The following is a 12,693-nucleotide window of genomic DNA, read 5'->3' as shown; positions in this document are numbered from 1 at the left end:
CATTGTGACACTGTAACTCACCACATAAGCAACTCCAACTAAAATTTCCTCTATGATGAGTTTATATCAGTTTTTTTTGGTGCATATTTGTATCTCCATACTGTCTACTAAAACCTCATGGCAGGGAGTAAATGACTATCATATTTAAAGTGTATTTGTGTATTTTTAGAATGATTTTAATGCTCCCTAAAGTCCTGTGCGGTTTTTCATGCCGCAGATGTGGGGATACACAGCAAATGCTGGATTGGCATGAAGTATGTAGCATGATCCTGTGCGTGTTCTCTCACCGATGCTAGCCTGTCTGACCCTCACAGCTGCTCCATGAGGAGGGGGCACTCTGATTTTACCAACGAGGAAAGGAGTCTCAGAGATGAAGTACCTTCTCAAGGTCATACAACCAGGAAGCAGGAGAGTTGGGGTTTAAACCTGTATTTCTCTGACTTCAGATGTTCTTCCACTGTCCACACAAAAAAAAGAAGAGACAGGTTGGGTGGTAGGGCATTTTCTAGGCTGGGAAACAGAAGGCTCTGGTTCTCATTCTGACTTTGCTGTTGACTAGTAATATAATCCCAGGCAAGTCTCTTAACTTCTCTGAGCTTCCATTTCTTCAGTTGTAAATTGGGAATTGTAACGCCTGCTGTGCCTTACACTCAAATATCAAAAATATTTGCCATGAAATTAGAAATTGGTGTGCAAATAGAAAGAGTTATTATTTAGTAATAGATTGAAAAAAAGAAAAAATATGAACAGAGAGTGGCTCTTGAGCCTCTGTTAATCAATGGCCCAGAGCTCAGGAAGAGTAATTAAAGACAACTTTATTAATCTAAACTACAAAGAGACTACTACAAAGGGCTTAGGGCATTGGTGTGATTTCCTAGTAAATTACTAAAACTTAAGTGAGGCAAGTCTTGCCCAGATTAATAGCTGTACAACTGCTGGTGTCCAAGTCTGAGAAGGTGTTGGTCCCATGGTACTCTGAGCTGCTCAGGGGACGGTGGGAATACTGTGTCAGGTACTGAATTTTCACACTTTTTAAGAGGGATACTGACAAACCAAGAGCATTGAGAGGAAGGTGAGCAGACACTTGGCTAAGGCCATCGCATGAGGATGAGGTGAGGGCTTGTGGGTATTTGGCCCCTGTCAGGGATATGGTCGTCGTTTTGTAGGCTTTGTTGGACTGTCTTTTGGAAGGTGGGTTGGCAACGTTCTGTGTAACTTGGGAAGCAGAACCAGGACCAGTGAGTGGAAGTCTGGCTCAGCATAAAAGCGATCTAAGAGTGTGAGCATCCCAGCAATGATGTGTGTTTTGGAGCATTGTCGTAAGCAAGGGTCAGGTTCTAAAGTTAGTGTATAACAAGTCAGAATTACCTTTGGAAAATTCCGTAGGACTAATATACTATCTGTCAGTGAAGTTCAGCTAGTTTTTTCTCCATTTTTGGAAGAGATTATTGTTTCTTTGGCTATATACCAGATGAAATAATTGGCTTAAGTTTAGGAGCCAAGTTGTTTGAAATAATAATAATAATTTAAACTTATCTAGTCCTTACTGTATGGCTAAGGACTTTACATATATAATTTAAATTTTTTTCTATTTATTTATTTAGTTATTTTTTGTTGTGTTGGGTCTTCGTTGCTGCGTGTGGGCTTTCTCTAGTTGCGGCGAGCGGGGGCTACTCTTCGTTGCGGTGCACAGGCTTCTCATTGCGGTGGCTTCTCGTTGCAGAGCACAGGCTCTAGGCGTGCGGGCTTCAGCAGTTGTGGTGCGTGGGCTCAGTAGTTGTGGCTCGCGGGCTCTAGAGCACAGGCTCAGTAGTTGTGGCACACAGGCTTAGTTGCTCCGCAGCATGTGGGATCTAATTCCCTGACCAGGGATTGAACCCATGTCCCCTGCATTGGCAGGCGGAGTCTTAACCACTGCGCCACCAGGGAAGTCCCAGAACTTTACATATATAAACTTTTTTGATCATCCTAGCAATTCTCTGACATAAGGTATTGTTATTATCCCTGTTTTACAGACAAGGAAACTGAGGCACAGTTTGTTTGTTTGTTTGTTTTTTAAAACTTGATCATGGTCACCCAGCTAGTAAATGGTGGAGTTGGAATTTGGACCGAGGCAGTCAGACACTGAGAAGGCATGTGTGAATTGAATTCGCCAAAGGAAAGGCAAATTCATGTTGCTCAGCCCAGCTTACTCTGGGGCTCAGACCCACTGAGTGGATTCAGGGCAGAACTGGGTGTTTGATTTAAACATATTCTCTTCCCAAACCCTTTCCCTTTTTCTTTTCTTTTCATTTCTTTCACTCTTTCTTTCTTTCTCTCTCTCTCTTTTTTTTGGGGGAGGTGACTAAGTACCTGTATCTGAATTTATTTAAATTAGATACATGTGATATCATTCACTGAACCTCCAAACAAAGTGGGGGTCCCTACCTCTGGAATTATTCAAGTGAAGACTAGCTGATTATTTGGTAAGGATTTTATAGGAAAGTGCCTTTATTTGGGGAACTATTGCATTAATCCTAGGTTCTGTCCAATTATTGAGGTTCTGTGACAAGTGATAAATTGTATAGAACCTAAATATCCAACAGTAGGGAAATGATTAAATAAATTATGACACACTCTTCCAATGAACCAGTTTGAAGCCAATAAAAATTGTATTTTCTAAAACTAATGGTATGGGGAAATGCTTAAAAGTAGGGAGGAAAGCCTGAAGCTATATATCAGCTATTTTAAAAAAGGATGTGTGTATGTATATATATGAATATATGCATATGCACATTATCTGAAAGTTGATACTTAATAATGTAGGCCAGTAGCATTCTTTTTTCTCCTTTATCATTTTCATCAAATCTGTTATAAAAGGAAGCTATTAAAATCAGTTTTACAAAATGCAGTTTTAAAGTCAGAAAACATTTTTTAAGAGATTGAATATCTAAAATCTTGTTCATTTTTAGTGAAAATAAAATAGTAATTAAGGAAAACAAAACTAGTTTTTAACTTAAAATTTGTTTCTTAGGGGCTGAAAGGCTTATATAGAGCTGTTTTAGCCTATTTTATCTCATCACCCTTTGCTAAAGTTGTTTGACTCATAAATGGAAAGGAGAGAGATTATCCAGAGGTAATCCAGGAGGAACGGGAGAGAGGATAAAGAGAAAGGGTTTGAGAGAAAACTCGTGTGTGTGAGAGAAACTATTCCCGCAAAGTGGAATCACCACAGTAGAGCAGTGGGGGAGGCACAGGCAAGCAGAGAGCTTCTCAGGTCTCTGTTGACAGTGAGGAAGGAGAGGAGGTGATGGAGCTGGACCAGGATGATGTGGAAGAGAAGCTCCCTGGGAGTTGACAGAAGATGGCAGCACCTCTCTCTTGCTTTTTTCTCTCCACAGCATTTTATTGTGAAAAAATTTAAAAATACAGCCAAAGTCGAAAGAATTTTACTGTGAGCACTCATATAACCATGCCCTGCGTTCTACCATTAATGTCTCTGTGCTTGCCTTGTCACATACGTGTCCATTCGGCTGTCTACCCACCCATCTTAATTTTTGGATGCGTCTCAAAGTAAACTGCAGAAATCAATACACTGCCCCCTAAATACTTCAATGTGCATATCATTGGCTAGAGTTCAAGATTTGCTTATTTTTTCTTTTGATTTAAAATTTACTTACAGTGTAATAATCCACATCTTTATTTGCTGAGTTTGACAAATGCATATACCTGTGTAACCCAGACACCTATGAAAATAGAGGACATTACCATGACCCCAAGAAGTTTCCCCAGGCTCCTTTCCACTCAGTCCACACCCCACCTCCCTAGAGAAGATCACCATTCTAATTTTTTTCCACCATCAATTAGTATGGTCTATTCTAGAATTTCATATAAATGGAATCATATAGCGTGTGCTCCATTGTGTCTGGCTCCTTTCACTCGGCATAATGTTTTTGAGTTTCATCCATGCTATGGCATTTATCAGTAGTTTGTTCCTCTTCCTGGTGGGAGTATTCCATCAATGGCCATACCACCATTTGTTTATCCATTCTTCTATTGATGGACACCTGGACTTTTTCCAGTATTTGGCTGTAAGGAATAAAGCTGCTGAGAACATTTGTGCACAGCTCTTTGTGTAGACGTGTGGTTTCCTTTTTCTTGGGTAAATACCTAGGAATAGAATTGCTAGGTCATAGGGTAAGGTCTGTGTTTAGTTTTTTTAAGAAACTGCCAGACCTTTTCCCAAAGTGATTGTACCAGTTTACATTCCCACCAACAGCATATGAGAGTCCCGGTTACTCCACAGATCATTTGCCAACATTTGGTATTGTCAGTCCTTTTAATTTTAGCTGTCTGGTGGGCCTGTGCTGTATCTCACTGTGGTTTTAATTGCTTTTCCTTGATGACTAATGATGTTGACCACTTTATGTGCTTATTGGTCATTCATATCTTTTGTGACATTTCTGTTCAGATCTTTTGCCCATTTTTTAATTGGGTTGTTTGTATAACATACATACAGAAAAGTGTGCACAGTTTTCCTTAGCTTTTGTGCACATATTTAGTAGTCTCGTGTTTAACTCTGGGGACGCCTACATGATCCATAAAAGCATTTCAGAACCCAGCCTCTTTTCCTGTAGAGTAGAAAATAGCCAAATGTAATTTTATTTGACATACTTTGTTTCAGGATTAAAAAAAGAATCTTAGACCTCTCTGTTATCTTAAGTAGGGACACAGGGCAGTACTGAGAAAAAGGGACTGGTCTAGGAGACGGATGACCTAGCGTCACCTGAGGTCTCAGCGTCCTCATCTAGGAATGGTGTAAAAGAGGAGATGATTTCCGCCTTGCCTGTCACACATGATTGTGATGTTCAGATGACATAATGTATGGGACAGTGCTGTACAAAGCTGCAGGAGAATATAAGTTACTAAGATCTGGAAGACAGGCGTGATCTTAAATTCATGAGATGTAAACAAAGAGTCATGTTAGAGGAATAAGTCAGGCAGAAAAAGTTAACAGCTAATCCTTGTACTTCTCTAAATAGAAGCAATTTGAAGGGAAGGTGAATTTGAATGTATGCAGTTAACTTGCAGAACAGAGTGTGTCTGCTGGGTCTTCAGTGATTTGGATCCAGGGCCCATGTTCTCTCAGTAACTTGTTTTCTTTTTCAAATATAAGATACAAGAGGAAAGGAGACTCCTGCCTTGGCATTAACCCTAAGAAGCAGTGTATATCTTGGGAGGGGACTTCCACAGCAAAGAAGCGGTCACACAAGCATGTCGAGCGCTACTTTACAAAGAAGAGTGTGGGATTAATGAACATTGACGGAGTTGCCATTAGCAGTAAAACTGAACCTCCCTCATCAGAGTCGATCTCATTTATCCCAGTGAAGGGTGCAGAGGATGTGGTTTCCCCTGTTACAACCTGGTTGAACCCTCTGGGGATTTATGATGAAGCCACCACGCAGTGGTTACAAGGCCGGGGTCCTTCAGGGCAAGAATCCAAGCAGCCAGATTCACAGCCCAACAGAGAGAACGTGCTTCTCAAGGCCAAGGTGGAGGAGTTTAACAGGAGGGTTTGGGAGAATCCTCGGGATATTCAGCTGTGGATGGCATTTGTTGCTTTTCAGGTAAGTATCGCTGTCCCAGTTCTCTTACCTTAGAATAACGGTCTTAATTTGGGGCACTGATTTACTCTGCAGTGACTTTTGAGCTCCTAGGAGGAACCCTGGTGCCGGGCCTCTAAAGATAACTAGAATTCAGCCCTTGCCTTGAGTTTACTCAAAAGCCCAGTGAGGAAGGATAAATGCCATCTGGGGTAATAAATGCTATAACATCTAATTTGGGGATGGAATGAGGGGGTGACTTGCCACTAGGGAGTAAGAAATGGCTTCCAACGGATGGTGAAACTTGAACAGAATCGTGAAAGAACAGTAGATGCTAACCAGGCAGGGGGAGGCGTTCCTGAAATACAAACAGAACATGCGAAGTGCACAGAATTGCAAAGAGGGGCTGCCTGTGCAATGACGTAGTTAGAGCTATGTGCTCCCCTTCTGGAACACGTGGATTTGTCTTCGTCCCACTTATCTTTTTGAACCACTTATATAATTATCATATTTGTCCTACATTTGGCTGTGTTATTGGTAAAACTGGCTCTTCAGAAAAGGTTTTCAAGACATTGCATGCTAGTTATTGATACATAAATCTAAGTTTAAAATGACAGAGAGTGGATAGGTAAATTAGGTGAACTAAACACAAGATCAAACATGTCTGAATAACAATTCATTTTGAGAGGTGAGAAACCGTTAGGGGCTTATAAGTCACTCTACAAGCAGCCTTGAAATCCTGAGGGTCCCCCACTTCCATTTGCATTTGTAAATTGGTGTTTTTGTTGTTGAGGACAAGGTCATGAGAAGTCCGGGCCTGTACGCCATCGAGGAAGGAGAGCAGGAAAAGCAAAAGCGGTCCCTGAGGCTGGTTCTGGAGAAGAAGCTGGCCATTCTGGAACGGGCCGTGGAAAGCAACCCGAGCAGCGTGGATCTGAAACTCGCCAAGCTGCAGCTCTGCACCGAGTTCTGGGAGCCCTCCACTCTGGTCAAAGAGTGGCAGAAACTGATATTTTTACATCCCAACAATACAGCCCTTTGGCAGAAATACCTTTTATTTTGCCAGAGCCAGTTTAGCACCTTTTCCATATCAAAAATTCAGAGTCTTTATGGAAAATGCTTGAGTACTTTGTCTGCTGTTAAGGACGGCAGCATCTTGTCTCACCCTGAGCTGCCTGGCACTGAGGAGGCCATGTTTGGTAAGGAGATGATGACCAGATCCTCGTAGGCGGGAGGAGCTGTACTTTCTTTTGGCTAAGTTGAAAATGAAGATTTGTTTTCAGTTTATTTTAGGAATGTCTAAGTCGATAAAACTGATTTTTAAAAAAGATATTATGACTCCTTTTGATAACAGGTTCTCCCCCTCCAGCTTCTTGGTGGTGGGGCATTAGAGCCAGTAGGGTTCGGAAAATATCACCAGACTAGAAGTTCCAACTTTTCTACTTATTAATCAGGTAAATGTAGTCAAGTCTCTTAACTGCTTTGGCTGTTGGTGGCCTTCTCTATGGAGATGCCTGCACTGCTCATCTGACCCATTAGAGCACAGGGTCTGAGGCACTGGTGTTTGCGGGATGCCCTGACTGGCTGGAAATCACTGATAGATGGAGGTTTTTGCTATTATTATACTGTTGCCTTTTTTGGCAGGTCCTGAAGGAGACTAGAATATAAATTTTGTCCAGTAATGAGGCACGGGAGCTGGAGAGTGTCACTCTTGACTTGAATCCTGAGTTTGCCCTTCATGGGTTCTGGTGTGACCTTGGATAGGTTCCTTAACCTGTTTGAGCTCTAGTTTCTCCCTCAGCAGCAATAGTACAATACCTGCTTTACCTGATTGTTGCGCATGTCAGCTAAGATAAGATATGGTGAGTCTAGCTCAGTGTCTGGCATGTAGCAGGTGTTTATTTGATCAAATCCCTGCAATCGAATAGTGCTACTAATTTCTAAAGATAGAAGTATATTGCTCTAGAAATAATAAGCATTTACTCCACTGACTTAAAGAGTCTCATGTTTGATGTCCTTTGTGACGAGCTCAAACAGCTTAATGGTATTTAGTAGATGGAACTGTACCACAGTTAAAATGAACCAAAATTTTCAAACATGGAACCCTGATTTGTTTACAGCAGACTGAGTACACAATGAAAACTGCTGGTGAATAATGCCATCTAGTGATCAGTTGAGTACAGATCTTTGCTTTCTGATAAAAAATCTACAACGCCATCCTTCTCCTAGAATTTTTCTCATATTAATGAGCTTTGAGTATTTGATAACCAATATTCAGACCATCCTCTTGCCTTATTTTATTGTTACTATTCGAACTCTGTGATAGTTTCACATAAAAATGAGAATGTACTTTCATTGCAGTACTATTTGAGTCCTTTAAAATCAGGACATGTATGTCCCACAGCTTTGAAAATATTAACAGTCACTAATTTCAGGGAAGAGATGTTCTGGGTGTTGAACTGCATGTCTGTAGGAGTTATGTTCTCTCCCTTTTTGGGTGTTAACCAGGGTTCTTCCCCTTTGCTCTCCCTGCCTGCAGCCCTCTTCCTTCAGCAGTGCCACTTTCTGCGGCAGGCTGGTCACTCCGAGAAGGCCGTCTCTCTGTTCCAGGCCATGGTTGACTTCACCTTCTTCAAACCCGACAGTGTGAAAGACCTGCCTACCAAAGGACAGGTGCAAGTCCTGCTTGAGTCCCCCCACCCCGTCTCCATCTCTCTCCCTCCCCCTCTCCCTCTTTCGTGGGGGGGTGTGGATAATGGGAGGTGGTGGTCGTATTTTTTAAATATTTATATCCTCCTTTACATCAGTCCTGTTGAGGATTGTTCCTCAGAAATATTCTGGCAATCCAAAGAAAATTCCATAATGAAAGTAGTGAAACATGGAGAGAGGAAAGACGATCCCTCCACCTCCCCAAATACAAAGATTCACTTGTGTTCCTTTTCTTTCCCTTACTTACTGCCCGTGTTTAAATGCTAGTTGCCCCCGCCCTCCAGGCAGGCAGTTGTCATGCCCTTTAAACTGTGGTCCTCTCTCCTGCCTCTGTGGATTCTAATCTGGGTCTCGTGTCTCTCCCCTGGTGAACCTTTCCACCACCTAAAATCTTTGCTGGAGTTGCAAGTGAAATTACATGTTGGTGCTTTGTCAACACTGATCCTGACTGGGGGTGGGTAGGGCTGGGGGGGTTAGGCATTTAGAAGATGGGGGAACATTGCCAATATTTGTGATGTGAAGCAATAGAAAAAACTTACCGTAGAACTATCCAAATAAGAAAACCTTCTTTTCCCTTTTTCCACTCAAGAAAACTCAGTTTTCTACTCAGCAAAGAGGGTCTGATGAGAGATGGATTGGACATCTGAATTTATGGTGAACTTTCAAAGGTCTTTCGTGATAGGCTATGGTCTCCATCTTGTGGAGCTTTCATGAACTGCCTGTAAAGACTTTTTACCATCCTTATTTTTAACCTTTTTTTCCTAGACAAAATTGGGTTAAAGAATATTGGTTAGTATTGGTATAACTGATTGTTAGTATAATAAGCCAGATAACACAGTTATTTTAAGACACGTTTTGCTGTTTGAATAACGTGCTGTGCTGCAGAAGTGGTTCTTAGCCTCTCTGCGGAGCCTGGGGTATGTGCTGGGGGTCAGGATCAAAATTGCCCTCACCCCCACCCCTTTGCTGACACCCTCTGGGGTGGGAGCAGTCGCTGATGGGCTTGGGGGGCGCTGCCCAGGACAGAAGCACCACCCAGGGCTGGCCCACGCACTTGAGGCTTTAAATACTCGAGGGCATGACCACACCTCAACTTAATACATGTTCCCAGCACACAGTAGGGACCAGTGCTTGTTGGCACCGAGCTGAAGGTGGTGGGCACCCAGTGAATAAGAGGTCTGTAATTTCAAAGCATGTGTATGACAACTTTGAAGCTTTTATTTAATGACATTCCATACCTTTGTAACTGAGAGACACTGTTACCATAAACAGAGTGGTACAACAGAAAACAGGCAGAGTCTGGGATTACTGGTCTGTGTTTCTGTGGAATAAATGAATTGGTTATAACCATTCATCACACTTAAAAAAACAAACCTTCTTTTCCTTGACTGCGCTTCTGCCATCCCTTTTATTTATTTATTTATTTATTTATTTTTTTTGCGGTACGCGGGCCTCTCACTGTTGTGGCCCCTCCCGCCGCGGAGCACAGGCTCCGGACGCGCAGGCTCAGTGGCCATGGCTCACGGGCCCAGCCGCTCCGCGGCATGTGGGATCTTCCTGGACCGGGGCACGAACCCGTGTCCCCTGCATCGGCAGGCGGACTCTCAACCACTGAGCCACCAGGGAAGCCCTGCCATCCCTTTTATAAGAGCAAATCCTGTAAAGAGGGAGTGTAGTCCTCCCGGTTCCCCTTGCCGAGGTGGCTGCCTGCACTCGGAGCGCAGGGCCTGGCCCTCCTGTGGCTCTCCTGGATGCAGACGGGGGCTCAGGCTGGGTCATCCTGCCGCTCCTGCCCTTTGAAGCCTGCTCGTTCTTCTTCGAGAGGTTTCTTGCAAAAGCTTTCATTGAACAGGTTACTGGCTCACTTTTTTTTTTTTTTTTTTTGGTTGCACCAGGTCTCCTTAGTTGCGGCTTGCCAGCTCCTTTAGCTGCAGCTCACGGGCTCCTTAGTTGTGGCATGCAATCTCTTAGTTGCGGCATGTGAGATCTAGTTCCCTGACCAGGGATCGAACCCAGGCCCCTGCATTGGGATCGTGGAGTCTTAACCACTGAACCACCAGGGAAGTCCCTACTGGCCAACTTTCGAAGTCCTGATTGCCAGGTGATGACATGTTCAGTTTCCTGTTCATGGAAGTGTTCACGTTTGTTCCATAGGGAATTGCTGCCGCCAAACTGCCTCCACACGCTGTAGGCCTGGTGGCCAGATGACTGAGGGAGGGGCCAGGCTTTACCCTGCAGGCCTGTTTGTTCACGGGGTGTCAGCCGTGTTCAGCCGTCTCCCAGCAAACACTTACTGAGTCCCTCCTGTGTGTTGGGCACAGTGCCAGGTGCTGGGGGTTTACTGTAATTGAGATGTGGTCCTGACCTCTAGCGCTCACAGTCTGTCCTGTTGAAACTTTGGTAATATAATATTGTAAATCAACTGTAATTCTATTAAAAAAAAAAAAGACGTTGAATCTCCTTCCCCTCCAAAGGTCTTGAAAGCAACATGACTTCAGGTATCAGTTAGGGGGCCCAGTGGCATTCAGGGAACTGGCAGTGCCACTGTCCCTGGTCAGAACCGGCAAATTGTCCCTCTGCCACCCAGCTGCAGGTCCCTTTTGCTGGGCTTGGCCCGTCTTTCTGTAACTAACCTCAGAGGCGTCCTCCCATCACCTTGTGCCATATTCTGTTTGTTAGGAGAAGCCGCTGGGCCCAGCCCACATTCAAGGGTGTGAATACCTCAGGGCAGGGGAGGGCCACAGGGGCCTCTCTTGGTGGCTGCCTGTCACACTAATTGTTTTTTCTGTTTTGTGTATCGTATATCTACTCCCAAGACTGATGACAGGCAAGATTTCAAGAATCATAAGCCCCACTTATGCCAGTCAGCACTGATTTTGCCCAGTGACTTAGCAGTTCTGTACAAGGTAGACTAACCTCTTTATTTTAAACCTGAACAGGTAGAATTCTTTGAGCCCTTTTGGGACAGTGGAGAGCCCAGGGCTGGGGAGAAGGGCGCCCGAGGCTGGAGAGCGTGGATGCAGCAGCAGGAGCGGGGCGGCTGGGTGGTCGTCAGCCCAGGTAAGGCGCCTGTCAGTTGAGATGCTCCGCCTTTTCCTTCCAGAATTTGTTTTCACGTCTTCGTGGGTTATTTGTTCGTAGGTGTGAGCTATTTATCAGTAGCTTAAGAACACTGTGCAAACATCAAAGTGTCAAAAACTCATGAAGTAACTGACCTGGGAGAAAGACTGTTTCTTCCCTTTAGGGATTTTAAAGCAGTTGACTGCCATCCCCTCCTTTAGTCCATACACTCTGAGGGTTGAATTTCTTTCCAGAGGAAGTAATTTTCATTTTTCCTTTTGTAGGTTGATTCTGATTAGTAATTTTGTTACTAATCCCTTGCTCTCCCTCCTCCCATTTTTGTGTGTGTTTAAGACTGTCTTTTTGTTTTCTTGGCAATGTACAGACCAACAGATTATTTGAAAAATACTTGCCTTTTTAGGAATACTATAAAATAATTATTAACTAGCATTTATACAGTAGTCATTCTAAGTGACTCCAAAGTATTTTCCAGATTTGTACCCTTCAAGACAGCATTGACCAACAGAAATATAATTCAAGTCACATATGTAACTTCACATTTTCTGGTAGTCACGTTAAAAAAGTGAAAAGAAAGAGGTGAAATTAATTTTGATAATGTATTTTGTTTAACCTAGTATATCAGAACATTAACATTTCAACATGTAATCAATTTAAACAAATTAATGAGATATTTTGCCTTCTTTTTTTTCCATACAAAGACTTTGACATCTCGTGTGTATTTTATACTTACAGCACGTCTCAATTCAGACCAGCCACTTTCAGGTGCTTGATAGCCTCACACTATGGCTACCGAATTGGACAGTGCAGCTCTCAGCTGAATCAGGAATTGCTTCACTTTCTGGTTTTGTTGAAAGTGTGAGGGGGAGAGAGCCCAGACTCAGCCAGCCTCTTCTCACAGGTGTGACCTTTCTGGGCCTTGGTTTCTTCATCCACAGCATGGAAGCTTTGGATTAGCTAAGGTGTGCTTGGCAGCGCAGAGCTCCAGGCCAGGTGGCATCCCCGCCTCCACTAAGGCAGGTGGGGTGGTGGGACCGTCAGGTATTTGGGGTGACTCTGCTCTGGGCAGCGCTGTCTGGTGATGGTCATGCCTCACCTGGGCTGTCAAAGGCTCAGCTGTTTTGACTTCTCTTGAGTGTCCTTTCCTAAAAGAACTGGAACTGTTCTTCAGGCTGACCTCAGTGGTTTCATATATGAAAACAATAACCTGCAGGGAAAAATGGAAGTAGGTGTTGCACTTTGAGCCACTGAGTCTGCAAGACCACATGAAGAGTTACGAAAATAGGTCTTTGGGTAATAAATCTTTCTCTGAGTGACCGACTCA

General features: G+C 43.5%; 1 protein-coding gene across 2 annotated transcripts in view; it reads left to right on the top strand.

Moving 5' to 3' along the window:
• The window catches only part of NRDE2 (NRDE-2, necessary for RNA interference, domain containing), a 49,335-nt gene that overhangs the window by 22,523 nt on the left and 14,119 nt on the right, over positions 1-12,693 (top strand). For both annotated transcript variants that reach the window (XM_081230031.1, XM_081230032.1), the window contains exons 5-8: positions 5,156-5,606; positions 6,376-6,781; positions 8,122-8,255; positions 11,231-11,351. In XM_081230031.1, the coding sequence (XP_081086157.1) occupies positions 5,156-5,606; positions 6,376-6,781; positions 8,122-8,255; positions 11,231-11,351 (1,112 nt within the window). The remainder of the gene's footprint in view (positions 1-5,155; positions 5,607-6,375; positions 6,782-8,121; positions 8,256-11,230; positions 11,352-12,693) is intronic.

Source organism: Mesoplodon bidens, assembly GCF_964165515.1.
Source record: "Mesoplodon bidens genome assembly, chromosome: 3".
Taxonomy (NCBI): domain Eukaryota; kingdom Metazoa; phylum Chordata; class Mammalia; order Artiodactyla; family Ziphiidae; genus Mesoplodon; species Mesoplodon bidens.
The sequence above is the reverse complement of the archived record's forward strand: the minus strand, read 5'-3'. Positions and strand labels throughout refer to the sequence as shown.